General features: G+C 44.7%; 1 protein-coding gene across 6 annotated transcripts in view; it reads left to right on the plus strand.

Moving 5' to 3' along the window:
- ppp4r4 (protein phosphatase 4, regulatory subunit 4) overlaps positions 1-26,158 on the plus strand; it is a 35,674-nt gene that overhangs the window by 5,977 nt on the left and 3,539 nt on the right. For 5 of the 6 annotated variants that reach the window (XM_061261811.1, XM_061261790.1, XM_061261820.1 and 2 more), the window contains exons 3-17: positions 10,747-10,849; positions 10,993-11,140; positions 12,010-12,083; positions 12,241-12,347; positions 14,104-14,211; positions 16,399-16,520; positions 17,077-17,199; positions 18,384-18,547; positions 21,220-21,339; positions 21,463-21,540; positions 22,552-22,635; positions 23,178-23,360; positions 24,013-24,118; positions 24,784-24,931; positions 25,315-25,459. In XM_061261811.1, coding sequence (XP_061117795.1) covers positions 10,747-10,849; positions 10,993-11,140; positions 12,010-12,083; positions 12,241-12,347; positions 14,104-14,211; positions 16,399-16,520; positions 17,077-17,199; positions 18,384-18,547; positions 21,220-21,339; positions 21,463-21,540; positions 22,552-22,635; positions 23,178-23,360; positions 24,013-24,118; positions 24,784-24,931; positions 25,315-25,459 — 1,813 coding nt within the window. The remainder of the gene's footprint in view (positions 1-10,746; positions 10,850-10,992; positions 11,141-12,009; positions 12,084-12,240; positions 12,348-14,103; positions 14,212-16,398; positions 16,521-17,076; positions 17,200-18,383; positions 18,548-21,219; positions 21,340-21,462; positions 21,541-22,551; positions 22,636-23,177; positions 23,361-24,012; positions 24,119-24,783; positions 24,932-25,314; positions 25,460-26,158) is intronic. The other variant, XM_061261796.1, reaches the window with a different exon arrangement.

The following is a 26,158-nucleotide window of genomic DNA, read 5'->3' on the forward strand; positions in this document are numbered from 1 at the left end:
GTTTAGCCCTAGTGGGCCAAATAGGGGCAGTTCAACCCCAAGCTACTATAGTCCACACTGCTGGCCACATTGAACTACTGGAGAGCTGATGCCAGTCAGGATATTTACTTGTCAAAGGACCTAGGTTGTGCAGGAATAAGTGGGTTCGATAATGGATGGATGGACATTATGTTTCATAAAAAATGTAGTCCATTATTGCACTATAAGCTCTTTGTCTACAGTGTATTCATCTGAAGGAAACAAAAAGCAACATTTTGCTAAATGGAAAAGATCTGTGAATTTGATTCATATATTATGTGAGATTCATAACTTGAATCAAACAGTTATGGGCAAACAATTGTGTGAGCTTCTGTGTGTTTATTTATTTGCTTTAGTTACATGCAGTTACATACTTGACCATGTGACTAAATATCTGCACCTCCCCGCCACAAGAGAATGATTTCAGGGGCACAAGATCATTGACATTAATGCCATAACTATTACTATAACACATATTATGCATTCTAACAAACTATGCCATAATAAATGCCATAAACCAGCTTGTATAATATTGACCGTATCACTGAAGTAGGAATCTGAAATGTTAGGGTAGAATGCTGCTTGTTGCTTTTTTATTTCTCAGAGTACTCAACAATCAAACAGTTAACATAGTCTGTGCTGAACATGTCTTACTGTTAGTAAACATAATGTAGATTTCTGGGTTTCTGTTGAGTGTCAGGAAGTAGACAGCTATTGACCTGAATTCAGTTCATTTTAACATTTTATTTACGATTGTTGTAGTGTAAATATTCTTAAATCCCTAGAAGAGGTGCTACAAGAAAAGCTACATTTCAGAACAGCACCTTAACAGAATTCTTAATTTATGAACATACTGACTGTCAATTTAGCTAATTTATGTATGTGTGAATATGCCTTCAAATACCCAGTTCCAGACACCAGTTAACGAAATAAAATGAACCTTCAATAACATAACATGGAACCGTTAATTTGAGTTTCTTTTAATTAGCAGAAGTCAACCTATCAAAATAAGAATCAACACGATTTGTAAAACAGGCCATTTATTTGATTCATAAAGACAAGGCACAATTGTTAGGGAAGGATCATGTATAATTTTTTTTCCTCAAGCGATGATTACCTTATACGCTCTCTTGTCTCAGCCTTGAACAGGTTCAGTGCACACTCAGACCTGTTGGTGACATCTCGCAGAACACTTTATGGGTCTGTGGAATCAGGCGGGGGTTGCCCCCGACCCCCCCTTCTTTCCCATTCTTTTTGTGGAAATAGTGTCTGGTATTGCATTCCAGAGTAACGGGCTATGGGTCATAAAACTCCTCAGAGGAGGGTACAGAAAGTTAGTTGTTTTCTTTGTGAGGGGAGAAACTTGAGCCTGAAAATGTTAAATGCAGTTTTACAATGAGTGTAACAAGTGTGTGCTACTGTCTGCTGGTACGTCCTCTCAGTTACCCGTACCGTATGTCACAAATGAAGCATCATTTCATCTGTAAATCTGCCGTGTTAAACAGTCTGTACACATGAAAATATAAACAGCATCCTTAATGTTTGGATTTTCTATAAATAAGGTGACCTAAGGTGGCTTAAGCGTGCAGTAGGCATTTACATTTGTAGTTTTTCTTCATTTTCCTTGGAAAAATTATGAAAGTAATGAGAAATCGGTCTTTTAAAAACTATTGCACATAAATGCAGTAATGTTTGTGCTGTCAAACAAGAATATTGACGTGGGGCTCTAATAAGCTTGTGATTGTAATCATCATCGTTGTTATTGATTAAAGTGGCAGATTATGTTTGAAAGGTGTCCAGTCAGATGCAAACTTTGCTCCAGTGTCCGGCACAGATGGGTACTGCTCATGAAAGTAATTGGGTGGACTGCGAAACAATGAATTGACCAGGCACTGACCTCCTTACCTTGGATTGGTTAGATCTGTTTACTTTGCTGGGCAGTGGTATGATGTCCTTGCCAGCGCACCAGTTTATTACGTTTTTCAGCCCATGGGGGAAGTCAGGCATGTTCTGGTGTGGAGGTCAGGTTGTTCCTCTGAGCAGTCACTGTTCCCTGCTCCCAAACAAACAGAGGTAATATGCCAGCCAAAGTGTAACCCTTGTATGAACTCTGCTGATGGAGAGGATATGGCCCTTTCAGGTCATCTAAGTTACACTGCCCTGCAATTAGAGTTGAGATGTTGTCATGGTTTATTCGAGTATCATGGAATTATCGGCCGGCCTCTGTCAGGTTGCCATGCTGTTGGTGCGACGCAAGAGAAGCTGGTGCCGTCCCTACTGCCTGTTGTGCATAGACTGGCGTTCTGCTTAAATGGATTTAATTTCAAATTCCACGCAGTAAGACAAAAACCAGATAAGCAGGCAGAGTTGGTTCAACAGATTGGCTGAGCCTTTGAGTTCTGCACGTACTGTATGTGTTGAAGAAATTAAGGGCATTTTGGGTAATTTCTTTCGAGTGAAAGTTGAGGATTTTCAGTTTGAACGACCTGCCTACTACAATGAAAATTAAAACATTTTAATTTGACATTTTAGGTAGTTTATGCTACCCTTTAAAAGTTTTACTGGGATAAAGTAGATTAAGTAGTACCGATATACACTTAGTGACCACTTTATTTGGTAGACCTGTACAGCAGCTTGTTAATGTATAAATATTTATCATCCAATCATGTGGCAGCAACTAAAAGCATAACAGCATGCAGACGTGGTCAAGAGGTTCAGCTGTTTCTCACACCAAATATCAGAATAGGGAAGAAATGCGATCTTAGTGACTTTGACCGTGCAATGATCATTGGTGCCAGACAGGGTTTGAGTATTTCAGAAATTGTTGATCTCCTGGGATTTTCACACACAACATTCTCTAGAGTTTGCAGAGAATGGTGCGGAAAAGAAAAAAGTGAGCAGCAGTGCTGCAGACAGAAACGCCAGAGGAGGTCAGAGGAGAAGGGCCCGACTGAAGCCTAATAAAGTCCTCATTGAGTATGTAATAAAAATACATTTTAGACTGCCAAGGAATGGATGTCAGAGAGACCTTGTTGACCTCATGTTTCCTAGGACCTGGTCGTAGTATAGTGTTAGCAGTTCATGAAAGAATATGGCTGTTTCCTGGCCCAATCAAGGGACTTATGTAATACAATCTTGTATGCCTCTTGGAGATAGAGCCTGAACTACTGAACTACTGAACTGAGCCAGTGTTCCTCTGGGTACCACTGCATTCGTTACTCCCAACCCAGTGACGTTGTCAGTGTCAGTCTCTTTGCTGAATGGTGCTTGCTCTCTTGTAGTTCCTTGTGGTCTGTAATGTCACCGGGTTGTAGTTTGTGCGCACATTCTGAAGTTGTAGTGCTCCTAGTGTGTTGCACTGGTAGTTTGAGAACCAAAGCTCACTATTACAAACTGGTGAGGGAAAATTGAAAATATTAAGAATTTAACAATGGGAAATTGTTGTTGTTGGTGGCCTCTTCTCAGTCCCCTTAGCCTGCCTGTTTGTACTGCGGTGAAATTCCTGTTGCGTTCTCTATGAAGGTCGTCGGAAGAGTTTGAATCGCTTACTCATGGCACAGCTGCACTTAGAGCCCTTCTGCATTCAGAAGAAAATGGGGTTGTGATGTTGGCTTTGATTCACCGTGCTGATATTTTTGTCTCTGCTGTTTTCATATTGAAGTCTGTGAATACATAAATGTCACTGAGGCCTTTAGAAATATGACATCTGGGATTATATTGAAAAATAAATCTATACTTGCCATGAGGCAAAGGTGAACTGCCAGCATTATATATTGTATGTAAAGGACCTTATATTAATATAGTCTTATGTATATGAACTATTGTTTACCACAGACTATAATGTGGCCTGTTTGCTTTATTATTTATTAGCTTGTTGTTTGTACTACTACAATCGTAAACTCTCTGAAAAAAGGGTTCTTTGGCTCATCTCCATATGGGAACCCTTCTTAGTTCTTTATGGTGCAAGAGGTGTGTAAAGTTTGAAAAGCTCCCAGGTTCATCCCTTTTTTCCTGACAAAGAGCCCTTGAACTAGACCAGATTCTTCCGTGGAGACATGAACAAGCTTTTTGGATTCCATTCTTCTGTGCAATTATTTTATTCCAAGTGATGGCATGCACTACCTGTAGTTTTCAGAAACTTTCAGAAAGTGACAATTGTAGCTGCTACAGTTAAAAAAATGGAACTTGCCTGTGGTTTTGCACATTAAGGTACCTGTAATTAGAATAAAAATGATAAAAACTCACTTAATTTTGCTGTAATTTCACACAGTCTCTTGTACAAATGTGTAGGCCAGTCAATAAGGGTTAAAAGGGAAAAAAGCATGGGTTAGAGACACACAAGTAAATTGAAGCCATTAAATGAGTCACGAAGCAGCAAAGAAAGGGGAAATGAGAAGTATTGTTTACAACCATTATTTCGGTAATTATTGTCATTTTCTTTTTTTGTGTGCCTTGCTTGCTACATACATTATCATCTCCAAATAATGGTGAATTCGATTTCTTGGTTTGTCTTCCTTACTTGTTTCATTCTACTCCATTGCCATTGTTACTTTCCAGCTTGTGCAATTCTACTCCTTTTTGCTTTTACCGTGTGTCTGGCATTATGTGCAGTGCCAGTCAGCAGTTAGTGGACACCATCCCAGATTCTACAGCATGAGGGTAGAATTTGGTTTTGTACAGTGAAACTGTAAAAATAAATCTAGGAGCATTTGCAGGGATTAAATATAGGCACAAAAATAAAATATCAGGGAGTATTGTTGGAACTTGTATTGTAAAAGAAAAAGTATCGTTATTCATATTGTAATTTGTACCATTGAACTGATATAAATACCTATGTATAAATACTGATAAATACAGCCACTACTTTATCTTCCATACTACAGCCTATATCTCTTGTTTGAAGAGCTGACCTAATCTTTTTTCAATTTACCCTGAATTGTGAAGATGAGGGCAGCTGCTTCCCTGCTATCCAGAGTTTATTTTGCTTTCCCCACACAGACTAATCCAGGAAAATACCTTGGCCCAGTTCAGACTCTCTCTCTCTCTCGTCCTGTAAGGAATAGAAATTAGTCCCCAAGCAACTACTACCACTAGCTAGTCTGCCTCACTAGGGCCATTAGCTTAGCATAGTTCCTTGAGTGAAGGGCTCTGGCTCTGTAAATAGATTGCTAATAACAGTGAGAATCATATTATTATGCTCTGTGTAAAAAACAATCCTTTTTTTCCAATCTGAGGAGCTGCCACCTTGAATGATTCTGGTTGAGGGTGGGGTGGGGTGGGGGGGATGGGGGGTTCTGAATGGGTTCATTCTGACTGTGTATTTTCCCTGAATTTGGATTGTAATACTAGTTTTGGTTCATCATGTTGAGACTGATTCCATTTTACTCAGGGGTGCAGTAACCTACAAACCCGCAATCTTCATTTCTGGGGCTAATTAAGGAGCGTATTCGTTCAGCTTCTCTGCTCTCTCGGGTAGAAAACCAGTTCTAAGAACAATGTAATTGCTCCTGTCGGCCTCTCATTTTGAAAGTTAAGAATCGGGGAGTCGGGGGACCTCAGTGATGACGTGGTAGTTACGCAGGCTTTTGCGAAGCGCTCTAGTACAGTGTGGGAAATGAGGGCCAACGTTTCACAGCAGACAAGCTTCAGATGATGATTCACAAAATGAAACTCTCCCAAAAGGCTCAGACTGACGAAGGGCCTGTCCAAAATGCTGTTTGCCCTTTAGCACTTCACCCAGTCACAAGAACTTTTCGTATTCAGTATCGGTTGACTGAATAGGCTGACGTGTTTATCAGAACATTTGAACAGGGCACTGGACAATTAAGAGTGCGTTTGGTCTGCCAGAGTAGATATGCACTCTTACCAATGCGGACATCGTTAATTCTCATTTTACAGCTTCCTCTGTCAAACACTCCCTTATCCACCGTGATTGTTTGGCTTCCTTGATCCATATCGGTTTGCCACAGAGGAACAGCTGTTTCAAGCCACTCATATAATTTATCTAGTGCAATCAGGTGGACTGTGCTGGTTATTCTGAAGAGCGGATCAGAGACCAAGCTGGAGTTTGAGCAGCCGATACAGGCTTTGGCGGTGGAATCCGTCATTGTTGAAGTGCATTTACTCAGCAGATGCCTTTATCCAGAGAGCTTCTATCTTACGCCACTCTTCGGTGCAGCTTGTGACATCACGGCTCAGAAGCTATTTCGATTAGCAATAAGGGAAAACCAGTTAGCTTAAGTGCCATGCTCTAAATCAACTTAGTGTAAAAGCAGGTTCAGAGAGGAGGTTCTGAGATGCGGGTCGTTGTACTGGGGAGCGTGGGGGCTGGGTCTGGGGGGTTGGGCCAGCGCTGCGGCTCTGGCCCAAGCGAATGCATCGCATCGCTAACACGTCCCCCATTTTCTTCAGCCTTTCTCATTCTGCATCATCAGCCCAGGAGCCCCTCCAGCTCTATGCCTGCCTGTCTTTACTGCCTGCTGGCTGCTCGCCTCACCATTTCAGACGGAGGTATTTTTAGCGCTGGCGGCAAACAAAGACTGACCTTGCATTGCTGCCCGAGATGGTGGCGTTGAAGAGAGCTCGTCAGCTAACCGGGCGGCGCATGTGCGGCCAGGAGCTTTTCTGAGGCCCGGCCTATCGCACGAGGCCGCGCAAGCTACTGCAAGCTACTGCAAGCTGCGCAAGTGCTGCCGGGAAACATGTCGAATTTGAGAGGGAGCCTCTCAAAGCAGTGCACTTGTCCCTGCGCTCTTCCAAATCTGCCCTTTTTCCCCTGCTATCCCTGCTGAAGAAAACAGCTCAAGCTAGGTTTTGAAACAGCTGGTAGCTAGTTGACCAGGTAGACCAGCTCCACACTCAACATAGTTTGACCAGGTCAAGCTAGGTTTTGAAACAGCTGGTAGCTGGTTGGCCAGTTCATACCAGCTCCACACTCAACATGGGGGCGGCCTGTAGCGTAGTGGTTAAAGTAAATGACTGGGACAGGCAAGGTCGGTGGTTCTAATCTCGGTGTAGCCACAATAAGATCAAGATCCGTACAGCCCTTAAGGGCCCTTGAGCAAGGCCCTTAACCCTGCACTGCTCCAGGGGAGGATTGTCTCCTGCTTAGTCTAATCAACTGTACGTCGCTCTGGATAAGAGCGTCTGCCAAATGCCAATAATGTAATGTAATGTAATGTAATGTAATGTAACATGGTTTGACCAGGTCAAGCTAGGTTTTGAAACAGCTGGTAGCTGGTTGACCAGTTAGACTAGCTCCACATTCAACATGATTTGACCAGCTCAAGCTAGGTTTTTTAAACAGCAGGTAGCTGGTATTTCAAGCTGGGCATTGCTGGATTTTACCTCAGAGATTCTTGTTAGAAGTACTGTGTGGCAGGCATTTGCAGAGGGAGCTGGAGGGAGATGATTCTCTGTTATTGTGCCACCAGGTCTGTGGCTCAGTAAAACAACCAGGCCCAGGAGGAGTATAGCAGGGGGTTAATCGAGGCCAACATTATTTTGGAAATAAGTTACTGTTTCTCCACCAGGTGCTCCAAGCTAATGATTAACCGACATTATACTGCAAAACATTTGTATTAGGAGTCAGTGCCTGAAACCGTGGCTGAGTGAAGCATTTGTGCTGGATTTGTGCTGGAATTTTCCAGGCACAATGGAGAGCCAGTTAGACATGCTCGAGAACCCAGGGCTTGGACTTGGACTCCGCTCTCAACATGATGCAGTCTGAGTCATGTTCAGGGGCATCTGTCACCTCACCGAGTCTGAGGCCCATGCAGCGAAGAGTAGTGGCCCGGGCTCCGGGCCCGTAGCAGGCTAGCTGTTAGCCACATCCGCGAGAGGACTCCTGCTGATGTGTTCTAGGCACCAGGGAAACGCCTGCAGTTAATGGGTTATAGAATTTACAAGCGGCTGTGCATAACAGTGTCAGCCGAGTGGATAGCTGTGGTAATAACAGTGTGTGATGCCTATGCTCTGGGGTTGTGAGTTTGCAGGAGACAACAGCAGGGGCCCACAGGAAAATAATTATGTGTAGGTGTATGCGCCTGAATTTGTTTTTGTGGATCTTTGTCTGTCCTAGAAAGATGGTGTGTGTGTGTGTGTGTGTGTGCGCACGCGTGTGTGTGTATTTGTGTATGTGTGTGTGTGTGTGTGTGCATTTGTGTGACTCTGTGTGGGTGGGTGGTAAAGGTACAGTCTTTAGACTGTTAGTCTATTTGTTAGAGCAACCACGTGCCCTGTAGTGTTTTTTCAGAAGGACAGTACGGTGAGCTTTTGTGCCAGATATGCCAGGATAATCATTCCTATGGAGACCACAGAATTGCCCTTTCTGGGCCAGGATGGGCGGAGGGGGGGGGGGGGGTGGCCTCATGAGCACTAAATAAAAACTGAGCTGACCAATCATTAACCGGGACTCTGGGAGGTAAGCGCTGCTGGTGGCATGTGAGGTTGTCTCCAGCCTCCTCATTACGACTCTGCCGCAGAGGCACTTTCTGCTGAGATCAGACTCTCCCTGTCACAGACACTGCCAATGGCAAAGTAATTGCTCTAGAGGTTCTGATGAAGTCTCATTATCACGCACTTCTTCAAGCTACGGTGCATAATACACTCAGTGGCCACTTTATTAGATACACATGTATACCAGTTTGTTAATGCAAATATCCAATCAGCCAATCACGTGACAGCAACTCAATGCATAAAAGCATGCAGACATGGTCATGAGGTTCAGTTGTTGTTCAGAACAAACTTCAGAATGAGGAAGAGATGTGATTGATGTAACTTGACCGTGGAATGATTGTTGGTGCCAGACAGTGCGGTTTGAATATCTCAGAACCTGCTGATCTGGGAATTTCACGCTCAACAGTCTCTAGAATTTACAGAGAATGGTGCGAAAAACAAAGAACATCCAGTGCATGGTAGGTCTGTGGGCAAGTCTTCCTTGTTCATGGTGAACGGAGACTGGTTCAATCTGGCAGGAAGGTGACAGTAGCTCAAATAAGCACACGTTGCAACAGTGGTGTGCAGAAGAGCATTAACACATAATATCTGCACACAACACATAACATGTCAAACCTTGAAGAGGATGGGCTTCAAAAGCTAAAACATAAGTCTATTAAATGCCTAATAAAGTGTTCACCAAATATAGGCAGTTGCCGATGGACATGCTATGCGTTGTCCTCTCCCTGGGCTTTGTGGCAGTGAATAATGTGGCTCACGGTAGAAGGGAAAGTTTCACTCTTTTGCAGCTTTCAAGCCTACCTCGGCTGGCTTTGTAACCCAAGTTCGTGACTCGTCATCAGTCAGCAGTCAAACCTAATTACGAACGTTAAGGCGGCTCTTTTTACTTTCCAGGTATCGCTAGGCCTAATCATTTTCAGGGAGATCAAAGTACCCTGCTGTGTGGCCAGGTCATGTTACCTGGCCTCTCAGCATCGGGGTTTAATTGATTAAACCGGTCTTGTCTTTATGTCCATCTGGTCCTTTCTCATATTGTCCCCTATTCAAGCATTAAATAAATAGGGCTATTTGCAGCCACAAGGGAATATCACTCATATTCAACGAGTGCAATGGCTATGACCAGTTCTCCCTGGGCTCTCTTCCAGCCTGACTTGGCAAAAACCCAAGCTGTTTCCTAGTTATTAACTAACTCTGTCAACAAAAGGCAACCCGAAGAAAGCCTATCTCTTTAAGGAAATTAATACCTGTTAATAGTTTATTATGCATTGTGTCACAGTGTGAAAACTGATCGACACAGTGGTGAACAGGAGAGAAGCAACAACGTCTCTTGAGTAGTTGGGCCTCGCAAGAACGGTTGCAGGTTTAAAAGGAAGGTGGTTATTGGTGGACAGATGTGAATTTAATTTACAATTCAATTCTGCACTGAGTCTGTCATGGAGGACTGCCGCAGTCTGTAACCGCTTTGGCTAAGGGGCTGTGGATCACAAGATTTAGTTTCTTCCTGCTGTATTATGATTCCAGAAATGAAGACCATAAGAGTGTCTTCCTCTCAATGACCAAAGAATAAATGACTTATTTGGACTGGAATTTGAGGGAGGAAACAACTGGAAACCCATTAAATGGTTCTGGTTGTAAATTGTCTGAAGGGAAGTGCATTGAGTATTGATTTTAATCACCGCTGTTGATTAAAATTTAACGGGTGAACTGAGATTACAGTCTCTGAAGTTAAAGGTTCAGAAGCGGGTGTGCTGGACACTCTCCAGACTGTCCCTGTGCCTCGAGTTCAGTTCATGGAACACTTGGTGCTTCAAGGGAATCTGAGAAGGACATTAAGTTAGCTCACAATTAGGTGCCCTCTTTCTCCTTCAGCTCATCTCTCGCTGTATGCAATTTCCCCTGCCGACCTAGCAAGGCAGACAAATAGTTGAGAGTGGACTTGTTATGCTCTTAATTTAATCGCAGGACTAAACGTTCTTTCAGAAGCTGTCAGCTTAAATTCCAGAAGAACACAGTGGAACTCAGCCATCTACTACAATATTCCTTACACATGAAATGACATTATGAATACAGTATTTGTGGAGAATTAGACTCAAGGGTTCTGAAGTAGTGCTCTGTGCGCCACGCAGTAAGGTAATGACTTCATAATGTGTCATGAGGAAAAATTATTGCTGCGTTGAATAATTCAGTGTCAGTGTTCAGCGTTACATTTCTCATGCGTTGATGGTTGCTCTCGGTGGCATAAAAACGTAAACGCCGCTCTTTCCTGTCCAGCTCGGGTCAGGATGTACAGCGGGCCAGTGTGGTCGTCAACCTGCCCAACCTGGTACGGCAGAATCCAGCCGAAACCTTCCGGAGGGTCGTGCCAAAAGTCAGGGTGGGTCAAATTTCAACATTTCACCGCCTCCCCCTTCCCCCAACTGTCTGAGAACACACAGCTCTGAGCGTCATTAAAGATGAATTGAATCCCACCGTGTGTAGTTCAGTTAGAGATTGATACAGAGCTCCGCCCACACACAGGAAGTGCTGCACGTTGCCGGGGTGGAGATGCAGCTCGCTGCTGCTGGCTCCTTCCTCACCATCCTCCAGGATGACATCATTCTCATCCAGACACACACCCACTCCATCCTGCAGATTGTGCTCCTCAATCTGGATCACAGGGATGCAGGTCAGTGCTGACGAGCATGCCTTTAGGGTCAAAGGTCACTTGCCATGTCGGTATGCTCTGAAAGTAATGGGATTTGCACCATCACTATACTTCCATGTTTGCTTAAGGAGTTAGGAATTTGACCACCGTGCATTGCGTTTGGTTTAAGAGACAGAGAATAGAATATTACATTTGAACATTTCTGCTATATTATTTATGTCCTACATAGCACATGAACTAGCCTACAGTCTGTGTTTATGCACGGATACATTTACAGAATTTCTATACTTTTCCACAAACATAAACCTTAATTGTTTACTTCATTTGTTTACGTTAAAAAAAGAACATTAACGCGTCTGAAAGAGCTGTGGCCCACTGTATACGGGCTATTATAATGGGCCATTGTAGCTGTGCTGGCCTGTCAAAGTCAAAATACAACCAGTGTCTGGCGTACAAAGCTTGGACCAGAATGCACCTTTGTTTGGCTTTTTTTCTGTGTGGAAGAGAAGGCCGTGGTCTGAATCCCCTGCTGTGCTGTTCAGTGACGTGATTTAGCGCCGCAGGCGGACTGTAAGGCTGTCCCCTACTGGCATTCCCACACTGCCTCAGCACTGTTCTCAATGTACAACACTCTCTGGATCTGGCTGGACATATAATATACAACTAGTGTAATTCCTTTTAGCTTTATTTAGGAGGACCAATGCAGTTCACTATTGATGGCGCTATGGACCGGTTTTGCAGACGCAGGTTAAGCTTAGTCCTGGACTGCATTGAGTTTTGTATGGAAGCAAGTTTCCATTCGAAACTGAATTTGGTCTAGGGCGAGGTTTAATCTGCAAAACTGGCTCTGTTTGAATTTATCAGTGACTCTGTTTCTTTTTGTTTGGCAGTGGTCAGCAATGCGTGGCTGGAAACATTACTATCAGCAATCGATGCTTTACCAAAGGAAACTATCAGGCAAGAGGTACTGTAACCCATAACAGCTTCCAATGCACTTCCATCCCGTGTATTTAACAAAGCAGATGAACGATCTCACTTCTCAGGATGCATTTCCACAGTGCATCGAATTGCTGTATTCTCAGCCCTGATCTCACAGCCTGTTCCCATGTCCTGGCACGCAGATCCTGAACCCGCTGGTGTCCAAAGCTCAGCTGTCCCAGTCTGTGCAGGCCCGTCTGGCCAGCTGTCGGATCCTGGGGAAGGTGGCCGGCAAGTTTGAGTCTCAGATGTAAGTGCTGGGGCGGGGTGCCCACATCCAGGACTGCAAGGCTGAAATCTCCAATCACACTGATATCTCTGATTGGAGACATTATTTGACAGGCTTGCATTAGCACTGTCTAAGGAGAACAAGTGACCTCCGGCATTTAGCAGCTCCTTTATTGTATGTCAGTTCCATTACAGTGTATGGTACATATCTATTGTTAATGTGTTTTGTGAGTGTCAGCTGCCTGAAGATGCTGTACAGGTTATTGTGTTGTATCAGCACTTCTGCTGCAGGGTTTTCCCTGCATGAAGACGGTCTTTGGGGCTCCCCATCATTGAGTCTGTGGTCACACGTAGGGTCATTCCACATTGTTAGCATTGTTAGCATTGTTAAATTGCCCGCCTAATAACAGTCAAGGTCTAAAATGCCAGAATTGCCATTTGTTTTGCAATTAGTATTACATTCTCCATTACGACAGAGAGAGAAGATTTTGTTTCCCTCTTTCCATGTTAATCTGTGAGAGACCTGGGTCAAATACGTAATTGCTTTGGATTCAAATGGTTTTCTACACTTGTCTGGTGTATTGGAACCTATGAAATACTCTCAAAAAGTACAAACCCTGCCTTCTGGCCCTCTTGGTTGGCTCAGTTGCAGCAGGCAAGATCAATCAACACAGAATTGTATGTATTTGAATCCAAAACAATTGTGTATTTGGCCCAGATCTGATTATTAAACATAAAAGTTGTAAATACTGTAAAGCAGTTGTAAGATAAACTGATGATACCATTCACAGTGTATGGGTGAAACATATTAGGTCTAATTAGTCTTTGCTGTCATCCCACTGATTAAAAATGGCATCCTGCTAACGTTTTGAATAAAGTATAGTGTGACCTGCTCCATAATTTTCAGTAGTTTTGACCCAGAAACACATTTTTGTTTTATATATGGCTGTGAAGACAGGGGTCTTTGCTTTCTCGTGATGTCTTTCTACTCCAAATTTTCAGCGAGATATGCTCATTTATAAATCATAACTGTTTCTAAACCGTGTGAGAAAAAAGGCTCCACAGTTCAACTGTCCGTGTCTGATTTGACAAAAATGATGTTTCGGTACAAACAAGCCGTTGACACAAACAATGGAACACGTTTCCTAACGTAAAGATAAGGATTAAAATATGATTAATACTGGCATCATTGATCGAAGAACACAATGGTGTGCTTTCTCCCAGCACATACCTTCTCAGCTCTGATTAGTGGGTAGCAACAGCAGCTAGCCAAGCATCCCTGCACGTGATAGTCCTGCCCACAGAGCCTGACTGTGCTGTCTCGATGTCATGTTTCTCTCTTTGTCATCAGATGGCTGCATTGTGGCGCCAAAGAAATAATAATTCCAATGGCCGGTTTCACAGACACATATTAAGCTTAGTCCTGGACTAAACTGAGTACTGTGTAGAGAATCTCTATTCAACACTGACTTTAGTCTAGGACTGGGCTGAAGCTGTGTTCGCAAAACTGGCTGTAACTGTTCTAATTGTCGTTTTCCCTTTTTAGCCTCTTACAAATTTAGCTTTGGGGCGCACTAAAGATTTCACTCTGCAGGAAAAACACTGCACTGTTGGAATGTGCTTAGCTTCTTAGCTATACTTGTCGATTGCGAATGTAATGTCATTGGGCTCCCTGAAGGTCATTGGGCTGTCTGAAGGTCGTTGGGCTCCCTGAAGGTCATTGGGCTGTCTGAAGGTCGTTGCCCTCAGGACTAACCTGTGGCGTGTGTGCTCCACAGAGTGAAGAAGGACTTGCTGCCTCTGGTCAGGTCGCTGTGTCAGGATGTGGAGTACGAGGTGCGCTCCTGCATGTGTCACCAGCTGGAGAACATCGCCAGGGGAATCGGGTAAAAAAAACATTATAAATGAACCCTTCTGGAATTTTTCCTCCTCGTGGGAATAGCATTCATACAGATCCGAAGAGTCCACTTTATCTCCTGGATCGCTCAGATGCTTATTTAGTTTATCACAGTGAGCCCTTTGCAAACACAACAGAGCACCCCCCTGTGACCACTCAAAATAATAGGAGATGCCTGTTGTGCGGAAGAAACGGGCAGTATTTGTATATGTGCCGGAAGGCATGGGGTTAGATTCCGAACCTGCCCGCCCGTGGAGGTACTTAACCCGCAATGCTTCAGTAAATATCCAGCTGTAGCAACGACGATATGTGTAAAAATACAAGACGTGTTTGTCAGCCTGGATAAGGTTGTTTGCTCAGCAAATAAATAATGGGATGTAAGAGATATAAGGTGGAAGAAGGTTGAGAATCGTGGCTCGGGAGAGCCTGTGTGGAATCACAGTATGAGAGATGCTATGTCTCCCCCACCCCCCCAATGAAAAGGGGGTGTAATGCATTCTTCTCAGGTAGGAGAAGCTTCAGTGCAGCCAACAGTCGAATCCCAGGAGCTGCGGCAGATGAATAATGGCTAACGCTGAGCTCTGTTCCGTCTGGAATCTCGCAGGCTTTGATAGGCTGCACAGTCCGGTGAGGAAGCCTGCTCAGTAAATGGCAACGTTTTTCTAAAAATGTTACACAGTATTCTGGCCGGTACCTTTGACGGATACGATATGCGAACGGTGAAAAAGCGCAGCTTTCTTAGTCATAGCTGGGTGTGCGAAATATGATTTGTCAGCTTTTATGTCATTTTTTCCAAACAACATTGCGTTGCTGAAACACGCCGTGGACTTCAGCGGTAATGCAGGGTCAACTGACTGCTGTGTTGTTGATGTGAATCTGCTGAAAACAAATGGATATTATGACTTATCGCACGCCGTTGGAGATTACGGCTTCACCCACTGGCTTCAGTTACTCCTGCACTTTTTACAGCCTACTTGTGCTGTAGTGTTTGCTTAACATGTCCTGCCCAGACATGCAGAGAGATTTCAGCTGTTAGTCTATCAGTTAAATAATCTTTATGGCACTCAAGTGACCTCCCGTGCATAAAATGACAACCATAGAAAAATACTGCTTTGCTATGATTATGATTTACAGGGCTTTGAGGATCGTACATATTTGTCATACATACATAGGTATTTTCCCCAGGCATCTGATGGAAGAGTGTTTGCATCTGACTGAAGTGTGTGCACATGCATGTGTCAACACAGAATAGATGTTGTTAGGTGTTTGCGTAGTGGTTAGCACTGTTGCTTCTCATGAAAGAGGTTCTGGGTTCGAATCCGGCCAGCCAGATCCTCTGTGTAGAGTTTATGTGTTCTCCCCATGTTCACGTGGGTTTACTCAAGGTACTCCGGTTTCCTCCCACATTGAAAGACATGCATGTCAGGTTAGGTGAGCTCCTACTATTGCCCTTGACCAAGGCACTGGCCTTACATTACATTACATTAATGGCATTTGGCAGACGCTCTTATCCAGAGCGACGTACAGTTGATTAGACTAAGCAGGAGACAATCCTCCCCTGGAGCAATGCAGGGTTAAGGGCCTTGCTCAAGGGCCCAATGGCTGTGCGGATCTTATTGCGGCTACACCGGGAATCGAACCGCCGACCTTGCAGGTCCCAGTCATTTACCTTAACCACTACGCTACAGGCCGCCCTTAGAACTGGAGTTGGTCCTTTGGTCGCTGCACTGTGGCTACCCACTGCAAGTAACTAGGTTGGGTTAAATGCAGAGGACAACTTACCCCACGGGGTTCAATAAGGTATATCTTATCTGATATCTTCTGTGTGTGTGCTTGTCCAATGTGGACCACACCAAAGCACTGGCCTCAGAACTGGAGTCGGTAATAGGGCGCTGCACTGTTGCTGCCCACTGCTCCTAAGTAACTAAGATGGGTCGAATGCAGAGGACCTCAGGGTTCAATAAGGTACATCTTGCCTTATCTCATATCTTATGAGTGTGTGCTTGTCCAGTGTGGATCACACCAAGTCACTGGCCTCAGAACTGGAGTTGGTCCCCGGGCACTGCACTGTGGCTGCTCCTAAGTAACTAAGATGGGTCGAATGCAGAGCACCTCAGGGTTCAATAAGGTATATCTTGTCTCATCTCATATCTTCTCTGTGTGTGTGTTTGTCCAGTGTGGACCACACCAAGGCGGTGGTCTTGCCCGAGCTGGTGGAGCTGGCCCGGGATGAGGGGAGCACCGTGCGGCTAGCTGCCTTCGACACCATCGTGAACTTACTGGAGATGTTTGACAACGGTGAGCCTCCTCGTGTTACATACAGTATGCTGCACTGCTCACGCCACTGTGACACGCACTCCAAACAATGCGCTATGAATTTTTTATGCGTTAAGTGCTTTCGCCATATGGCAGGGGTTCCCAGGTACTTCGCTGAATGGAGAAATTGTTAGCTTTAAAAATAAATAAAAACCTGGTTTACTCATCCTTGGCAATACTGTGTTATTGCCATCGTTATGATTAAATATCTTTTAGATAAATATATTTTCTAATTTCTGTATATATTTTACTGAATATCTTACACAGATCCAACTTCAATGTGCGTATATAATGAATTGTGTAGAAAAATGTTCAATCAATGTATAGTGAATTTGCATGGCGCGTGTGTGGATGACCTTGCCTGGCCTTATCAGGTGTAGCCTGAATTAATCACTTGCATACATACAAGGTATTCAAGTTCTCAAGAAAAGAAAAGGCATCAGTATCATTACAGCAAAATAATGACTGTGAATGCTTGCCTATTGTTGGCACAACCGCTTTAACACCCTCCCTCCCTCCCTCTTCTCCCCACTTGCAGATGACCGGACTCGTGTTATATTTCCTCTAGTGAAGGCATTCTGTGAAAAATGTTTCAAAGCTGATGAAGCAGTCCTGGCCTCTCTGTCGTTTCAGTATGGAAGGCTGTGTCATGGCCTCTCAGGTAGGGCTTGCTGTCCGTCTACAGTCGCTGGCACTGACTGATGATGACATCACTGTGAATACGTCTTATCCCTTGCAAAGACCCTTTAGGTATTTACAGTACTGAGACATGCTCGCACATCTAAAGCTGGGGATTTTTTTAATTAAGCAAAGGTTCAAAAAAAGAATTTGTGTTCTCTCTGAGACTAGTGTAAACACTGCGAAAAAATGTTTGTCTTAACAAGTCTTTTATTCTTAATGAGACTTAAAATACTTTTGAAAAAGTCGAACATATCAGCTTGTTTTCTTCACAAGTGAAATTTTCTTATCCCGCTGGCAAATCTTTAAAGGCATACTATGCAGGATTTTCACCTTGCTCAGTCATTACTATGATACACGAGAAACCTGCGTTTGTCTTCACTTCTGCCTAATTGTGTCCAATACACTTAATACATACGCTCTATGATCCAATTGAAGAAGGAGGGGAGGCAAGGGGAGACAATTGTCTACTACAGTGGTGAGATTAGCCTTGGTGGCTAGCCATTTTGGTAAAATTAGATAGCTGCTGTGTTAAATTCAGTTTTTACGTCAGCTGGCTGGCCATGATAGCTGGGTCCCACTGCACAGTTACTGCTTGTATTTTCGGGAGATTTTACCAGGGTATTTCCTCTACTGGGCAGGGAGCTCATGCTGAAATCCAACAGGACTTTCATGAAAATAAAAATAAATGGGTGTTTATGTTGCAGAATTGTGCAGGCAGACTAGTGAGCATGCTAAAATCCACTGGTGTTAGCACTAGCATCAGTGGCCAGCATCACCACTAGCTAACATTTAGCTAAAGTTAGCTAACTACAAGTCAGTTAAATAGCTAGCTAAATGGCCTGTGTGGAAAGAGACTACTACAGCTGATGTTTTACAAGTCACATCAGACCGCGATTTCTCAGCTCATTGCTATCGTGGCACATGGTCATCTGCAACAAAGAGGCAGGGTTTAGAGTGGGGCGTATAGGTTTTTGTGTACAAACACAGGAGCGAGAAATTCTGCATAGTCTGCCTTTAAATGAGTCAAACTATCTCATGTCATTGCCAATTTTAATGTTCTATGACCAGAACATTTTTTGTCGTGAATGAGGTAGACACAGCTGGAGCTGATAAGTCTTGCCCTCTAAAAGCTGTAGCGAGGGTCTCTTCTCCCCTTTCCCGCAGGGAGCTTCACAGAGGAGCAGCACCTGTGGTTCCTTGAGTTCTATAAGAAGCTGTGCATTCTGGGCCTTCACCTGGAGAACGGACACTGTGAGAGCCAGGCGTACCCACTTGAGCTGGAGAGGAAGTACGAGCTGGTGCGCAAGAACTGTGCCTACAACTTCCCCGTGAGTGCCCAGAGCTACCCTGCCTGCTGCTCACCAAAACAGGCCATCACAGCCTGTAGCATTGTGGCTAAGATACATGACCGGAACCCGGAAGGTTGGTGGGTCAAGCACCAGTGTAGCCATGATAAGATCCGCACAGCTGTTGGGCCCTTGAGCAAGGCCCTTAACCCCACGTTGCTCCAGGGGGGCATCGTCCCGTGCTTAGTCTAATCAACTGTAAGTCGCTGTGGATAAAAGCATAAACTAAATAACAAATTATTATGAATTATTATTATTACTATCGTCTGATTTGGCACAAACGGACAGGCCAAGGGTTTTGCTTTGTTTTTATACATGGTACCGAGTGTTTATCTGTCTGCATGGTAGGCCTAAGTAGCCTTGTTGCATTAGAAACATGAAAACAAAAAAAAATATGGAGATGAAATAATACGTGAGATAAAATAATAAAAGTAAATGGAAGATTCGCCTCCCTGGGTGTTAAAATGAGAGGCAGCTCAACCCAGCAGGAGATAAGCATTTCCATCGCTCTGCTGTGAAACCCCCCATTAGCATAGCAATGCATTCACGGAAGCATGAAGTACATCAGCTCCATCCATTTCCTACCCTTCAAGTGCTCTCGTCTTTTTCATTTTTCTTTTTTCATCACGTTCATCACGTTTCAGTTTGCTGAAGCGGCATTCGGAGTCCACATACGGTAAATCAGGAGCTGCAAACCTCCGATGGAATTTTCCCCTCGTTATTTCACACACTCCTGCCGATGTATATTGACACTGACGCCGTTGTTTCATGTTACGGTAATAAGTGTTGTGTTAGTCAATCCCGTGCCAGGCAAACAATGGATTATAGGCTGCGGAGATCTGTTGCGTGGCCTGGATGTAGGCCTTCTCCAATGGCTACCGCAAGGTCAACAAATGGTGAATAAAGAAACCGGGCTGCAAGATGCCTGGCTCCCGGCCATTCATTGTGTCTGCCCTTAATTTTCAAACCAGATCACCGGTGCTCCTGGGCAGCGGCTGTGGTTATGTAACCTGGTCTGCTCTCAGTCTTGGCGCATTAAGGGCTCTGTTAGCACCTCCATGCTGGTTAAAAGGTTAGCCTACAGACGCCCGGCTCCTTCAGGAAGCCGCGGGGAGGTGCCAGGGGGACAATGCAGCCAGAGGAACCCCACAGGGAGCTGCTGACACCGCCTGTTCAGGGCCTTTTGTTCACAAGACTCCTCTGAGCCAGGATGGGTGGACATGCACCACTCGCGCCTTCAATAATGCATCACCCTCAGCGGGGCCTGACACAGGCAGCTCCCTTAAATACATATCTCATACTTTACCTGAGAGTTTCAGTGCCTGTAAAAATAAATAAATAGACACACATATGCACATGCACAGTGTGTTTGTTTATACATATATACACTCAGTGAGCACGTTATTAGGTATTTATTAGACTTATTAAGTCTTCTGCTGCTGTAGCCTATCCACTTCAGAGATGTGTTCAGAGATGCTCTTCTGCATACCACTGTTGTAATGTGTGGTTATTTGTGTTACTGTCACCTTCCTGTCAGCTTTGACCAGTCTGGCCCTTCTCCTCTGACCTCTCTCATTAACAATGTGTTTCTGCCCACTGGATGTTTTTTTTGTTTTTTGCACCATTCTCTGCTAACTTTAGAGACTGTTGTGAGTGAAATCCCAGGAGATACTAAAACCACCATGTCTGGCACCAACAGTCATTTGAAGGTCAAAGTCACATTTCTTCCCCATTCTGACATTTGGTCTAAAAAACAGCTGAACCTTTTTTTAGTTGCTGCCACGTGATTGGCTGATTAAATATTTGCATTCATAGGATACACTTATTATATTTTGGAATACAACCCCTGACTTTAATTCCTGGGTTTACAGTATAGACAGTTACAGTTACTGTATTTGGAGCTTATCAAGTGGGCCAAACTGAAATTCAATTTGAAATTTAACTTTTATTTTTCAAAATTATCAGGTCTGTACAGCAAATGTAATTTAGGTAATTTGCTTTAACAAAACCAAAATTGAGAAGTGCAGTAATAATACCATCATTGCATTATAATGAAAGTGCTTTTGAATAAAAGGCCATTTAGTCCTGTATAAAGACATTTTCTGGTTTGTCCATTTAAATATGTTTATAAGCAGCATCAGGTGCACTTACCATCAAACATGTGGCTCTTAGCTAATTATGAAATATCAAGGGGTCTTGTAAATTAGGTTTCCAACTCACATGGCATACAAAGTTGCCATTTTTAAACCTTAGAAAAATGTACAAATTGGATTTTGACAACCGCAATAGAAAATGGTGCTAAAATCTCAATTCAACACCTTCAGAAAATGAAGCAATTAGCCGATGTGTCTTGCTGCATTTTTGTATCTTCATGAATTTTCATGAACTATGATGAAGTTGACACGAACATCACCTGCCGAAACACTAACCCTGCAACGCTAACCTTTGTTAGTGGCCATGGTCCCACAGTTCATATTTTATGAGCTTTGTCTAAAATAAACCTTTGTCTGAAATAAAGCTTGACCTTCATATTCTAACGCATTGTCACTCCAAAGAAATTGGTAGAAAGCTGTGTTGACTTTTTTCTCATTGAGTCAGTGTTCTCTGAGTATTGTGAACGTCCCCGCAACCCTTTCTAATTTTTCATCCTCCAGGCCATGGTGTTATTCGCGGACCCTAAATGCTTCCTGTCGGAGCTTTACCCCACTTTCTCCAGCCTGTGTAACGATCCAGAAATTTCCGTCCGGCGCACAGTGGCTGCTGGCTTCCATGAAGTAAGACTGTGACTGTCGATTAGCCCGAGCTTTACGACTGCAGCAGCGTCTGTGACTTACACTGACACGGCCCTCCTGACCCCCCCCCCATCCCCCCCCCCCGCCCCCCCTCTTGTCTTCCAGGTTGTTAAACTGTTGGGCCCCAATGTGCATTACATTCACAAGGAGCTGGTGGCTTTGCTGCAGGACGACTCCCTGGAGGTAAAACCAATATTTTAGCGCTTTGGCATTTAAGTCACAACGGCAAATCCCAGAGCTCCGTTTTTTATGTAATCTGTGACTTTTTCATTTATTTTCAACCAGAATTTACAGGTCGGTCCCACTCGAAAATATACGACCGGCCAGATACCGAAGTCTCAATGAAAGGGCTCTCCTGAGCCCCTTTAAGGGCGATTGCTGTTTAAGGGCCGGTGCGGAGCGGAAGCCCCTGCGTGGCGCTGCGTGTGTGTGTGAGACGTGATGACGGGCGGCTCGCGGCTCTGACCGCGGCGGTAATGAGCTGCGGTGCGGCCGCGTCGGACCCGGCCAGCGCGTGGGCGGGCGGGCCTGACACCGGCGGTTAGGAAGCCTGCGGATGTGCTCGGCATCGCTGAGCGGGACGAGCGCGTTAGCGTCCGCTAGGGGACTCTCGCCGTACCGTTCAGCGCGCCCGGCCCCCTGAGAGGGACTTGTTTGTCACACGTCGGGGAATGCATCAATATCAGTGGCTCTGCGGCTGTGTTTGGACAGCGACACAGTTTGTTGTTGTTTTGGCTCTGCGCTGTGTATATGTGCTCACTGTCAGGTTTCATTTGAGGGTTAATTTGAATTTCACAGCTATATCAGTTGATCCATATGTGAATTACAGCCCTTTTTATACGTCCCCCCCCATTTTTGGGGGAACTTGGACCAATTAACATAATTCATAAATAAAGTACAATATTCAGTACAATATGATTACTTTGTTTAATTTCAAGTTCCGAGTCCAAAACACCAAAAATTGTGGCACTGTCCAAATATTTACAGACTGCACTGTACCTCCACCCCCGTATTTTTGACCACGTTGTATTTGATGGGCATCAAGTCGAGGAACAATGTACAATTGTTGTGACAAATTAATATTTAAAAAAGCAGGTTCATACCACAGACTTGTGAGGGTAAACAAAAGGCTATAATTTTCCTTTTGGGAAAGTAAACAGTTTGGATGATGGCGTCGGCATCCTGTGTGCGTAGGTGCTGGACGCTTTGACGAACACGCTGCAGGAGACTCTGGAGCTGGCCACGTCGAGAGGAGAGGGCGCTGGGACCGAGAGCAAGGTGCGTTTCACGGTGACATCACTGCGGAAAGTTCTATCCTTTCTATCTGCCAAGGCCCGTAATTTCCGACCATCTGTCCCTTTCCTGTCCACGGTTCATTGGCACCTGGGATGACACCCGATTGAATTTCAATGCCCTGTCTAATCAGTGCAGTAGAAATCAAGTAAAAATAAAACACGGAAGCACTGCCAGCGCTGAGTCTTATGTACACGGTGGTGTGAGTAGCCCCCTCTGCTGGTGACAAGGCGAAGTGCAGCCATTACATGACATTACATTACATTATTGGCAGATGCTCTTATACAGAGTGACGCACGACAAAGTGCAAACCCATAACCAGGGACAGGTGCGCTGAAACAACCGAGAGGGAAGTACAATTCCAAGTGCTGAGAGTACAACACAGATAACGACTCGGGCCTTGAAGATTTATATGACAATTGATTGTATCTATAAAGTCATTTTTATACAACATTCTATTAAAGAATGGCTGACGCTTACGTAAGAATGGCAGTGACGCTGGACCTCTGTCTCCCGGCGCGGTGCAGCAGGTGAGCGTGCCGGAGCTGATACCGGCTCTGGCAGCTGCTGAGCAGAAGATGGCCGCCTCGCTGCGCTGGCGGGTCCACGAGAAGCTGCTACAGAGGTACTCCTGCCTGCCTCGCATCATCTCCGGGGATCAGATCTACTTCCGCTTCCTGCAGCGAATGTTCACCATCATCACCACCAACGTGAGAGCAATGCGTCAGTCTGTTTGTCCTACCCAATCCCCCCTCAGCCCTGGGGGGCCTCGGGAGCGTGCTGTGTTTTGCCACATTCCCTTTTACAGAATGACTGATGGCTGTCGTAGCAGTTTAGTGGCTTTGCAGGCGATGCTGCCTAACTGTAATCTCTTTGGTATTACAGTGGCAAAGATCAGTTGGCTATTCTTTCAACTCTGTCATCTTTGTTGGAAAAGAACAAATCAGAGATTGTGCATTTTAACACACATATTAGTCAGAGCTACAAAATGAAACCACCAGTATAATCTGCCCTGACATTTATTTGGTATACATTTATAAATACATTCTGTTCCTTACATATTCTTTTTGAGATTGATGTATGTGTTAGGTATGTATTTAAAAGTATGAGGATTGAAGGAGCGCAATGGGAAAAACACATTGATGTACAGCGAGTGTGAATCACCGTCATTGTACGCTGCCCACTCTGCTCCGAGCTGCCGGTTTGGGGATCCAGGTGCAGCGTGAAGTTACGCAGAACAAGGTCTTTTATTCACAGGTTGCGCTTTTGTTTTGAGTAATTATTCATGGGGATGATTAACCGAGGCGGGGGTTGGCGTCGGTAGCGTGTAGGAGTGTCGCTGAACGCTCTCCGCTCTTTCAGAACGCCCTCCCTGTCCAGAGGGAGGCGACCAGGACACTGTGCGTCTTTCTGCGCTACAACCGCAAGCTGGAGCAGCGGCAGGAGATCATCAGCAAAGTGGTGGACCGTGAGTGTGCTTTACCTCCCTCCCTCCTCACCCCACACAAACACGGCGGGGGGGGGCATGTGAGACTAAATCAATCAATCGCTGAGAGCCATGAGCCAGAGTCACGCAGACGAGCAGAGCGCGGACTCGAAGCTCCCCGCTCAATACGTCTGCTTCCCCAGCGCAGCGTGACTGTGGTGAACACCTGGGTACAAATAGTGTTTTCCCTGGATTCAAATACTTTTCACTAAGCTTGCTGAGTGTATTGTTACTGGACTGGACTGTATAGTATAAACCCTACACATCTGCTCCTCCTTGCAGGCTCAAATGCAAAGGCAATAACATTACGTTACAAGGCATTTAGCAGATGCTCTTATCCAGAGCGACGTACAACGAAGACAATAGAGCACAGAAAAGTTAGCCTGTAGCCTAGTGGCTAAGGTGCTTGAGTGGGTCGGAAGGTTGGTGGGTCAAGCCCCAGTGTAACCATGATAAGATCTGCACAGCTGTTGGGACCTTGAGCAAGGCCTTAATCCCCCTGAGCAATGTGAGGTTAATCTCCTGCTTTGTCTAATCAACTGTAAGTCACTTTGGATAAAAGCGTCAGTTAAATAACAAATTACCACTCAAATGAACACTCTCACCTCCTTACCTATTGTCCCCCATTTACCTGTGTCTCCTCCCAGAGCTGGCCCAAGGCAGGAGTTACTGGAACAGGCTGCGGTACCTGGACCTCTGTGAGATCGCCATGGAGCTCTTCTCAAAGTCCTACTTCTGTAAGAACTTCCTGGTCCCTGCCCTGGAGCTGGTCAACGACCCCGTAGCCAACGTCAGGTATGCACCACCACGCTCTCCACATCATTTGACACGGTTCGCCATGCAAGACCCGTGCCTTTGAACACCATTGCATGCATTTACTTTGCATATATTTTGTACACTCTCAGAAATAAAGGTAACACATTTCCGAAATGTAACCTGAATGGTACAATAATGTTCTTGGGGTAATAACAAGCAACTTCTACAAGCAAAAGAGGTACAAATTACGAAACCCATGGCTAGGGGTACAATTTTATGCACGTATAGGGTACCACCCCAGCGACAAGCTTTTGTACCATTTCTGGCACATGTTTTGTGTAAAAAATGTGCTTTATAAACGCAATATGTTTACTAACTGACTATTGATTCATCCCTTCTCTCTGTCCTGGGCCCGTCCTCAGGTATAAGCTGTGCTGCCTGTTGCCCAGGCTGAAGTCCACCATCAGACTGCCCACAGAGAAGCCCATGCTGCAGCAGCTGGAGTTCTGCGTGCGCAGGCTGCTCTGCAGGGAGAAGGACAAGGACGTGGTGGCCACCATCCGCAAGGTGAGGGACCCCCGACTGCAGCGGGGCCGAGCGGGGCCCGGGACGCCCGGACCTGGGCATCACAGGCTGGGATGGAGGCCAAAATGTCAGTACAGTACAGTCATGTACATGTACAGTGTAAACGAGCGATAGTGTCGCTGTGTAAACTTGCCTGTTTTTAGCAGTTATTTGTGTAATTTTGTTAAAAGATGTGCAGTCCAGTCCGTATGTATTTGGACAGTTGGTACAATTTATATTGTTGGCTCTGTACTCCAGCACATTGGATTTCAAATGTAAAAAAGCCCGACGGGAATGCGAGGATACATAGACAAGAGTATTGAATATACATTTAAGGAAGTTATGCTGACCTTATACAATTCCCTTGTGCAGTACTGTGTGCAGTTCTGAGGACCGCACTATTAAGAAAGATACAGAGCTGGAAAAGGTTTAGATAGGGGCAACCAAATTGATTCCATGCATAAAAGATAAAAGTTATGAGGGTAGACTTATGCTTTTTTTAATACACATAGTTAGGGGACCAAAAGTAATTGGACAGTTGGCTTCTCAGCTGTTTCTATTTAGTCAGGTTAAATCACTTCCTTAGTGCAGTTAGGTTACCAATTTAACCTCATTTTCATTGTTTCATTTCAAATCCAATGTTCTGGGGCACAGAGCCACAGAACAGAAATTGTACCACTGTTCAAATATTTACGGGTATTT

Source organism: Conger conger, chromosome 1 (genome assembly GCF_963514075.1).
Source record: "Conger conger chromosome 1, fConCon1.1, whole genome shotgun sequence".
NCBI classification, from domain to species: Eukaryota; Metazoa; Chordata; class Actinopteri; order Anguilliformes; family Congridae; genus Conger; species Conger conger.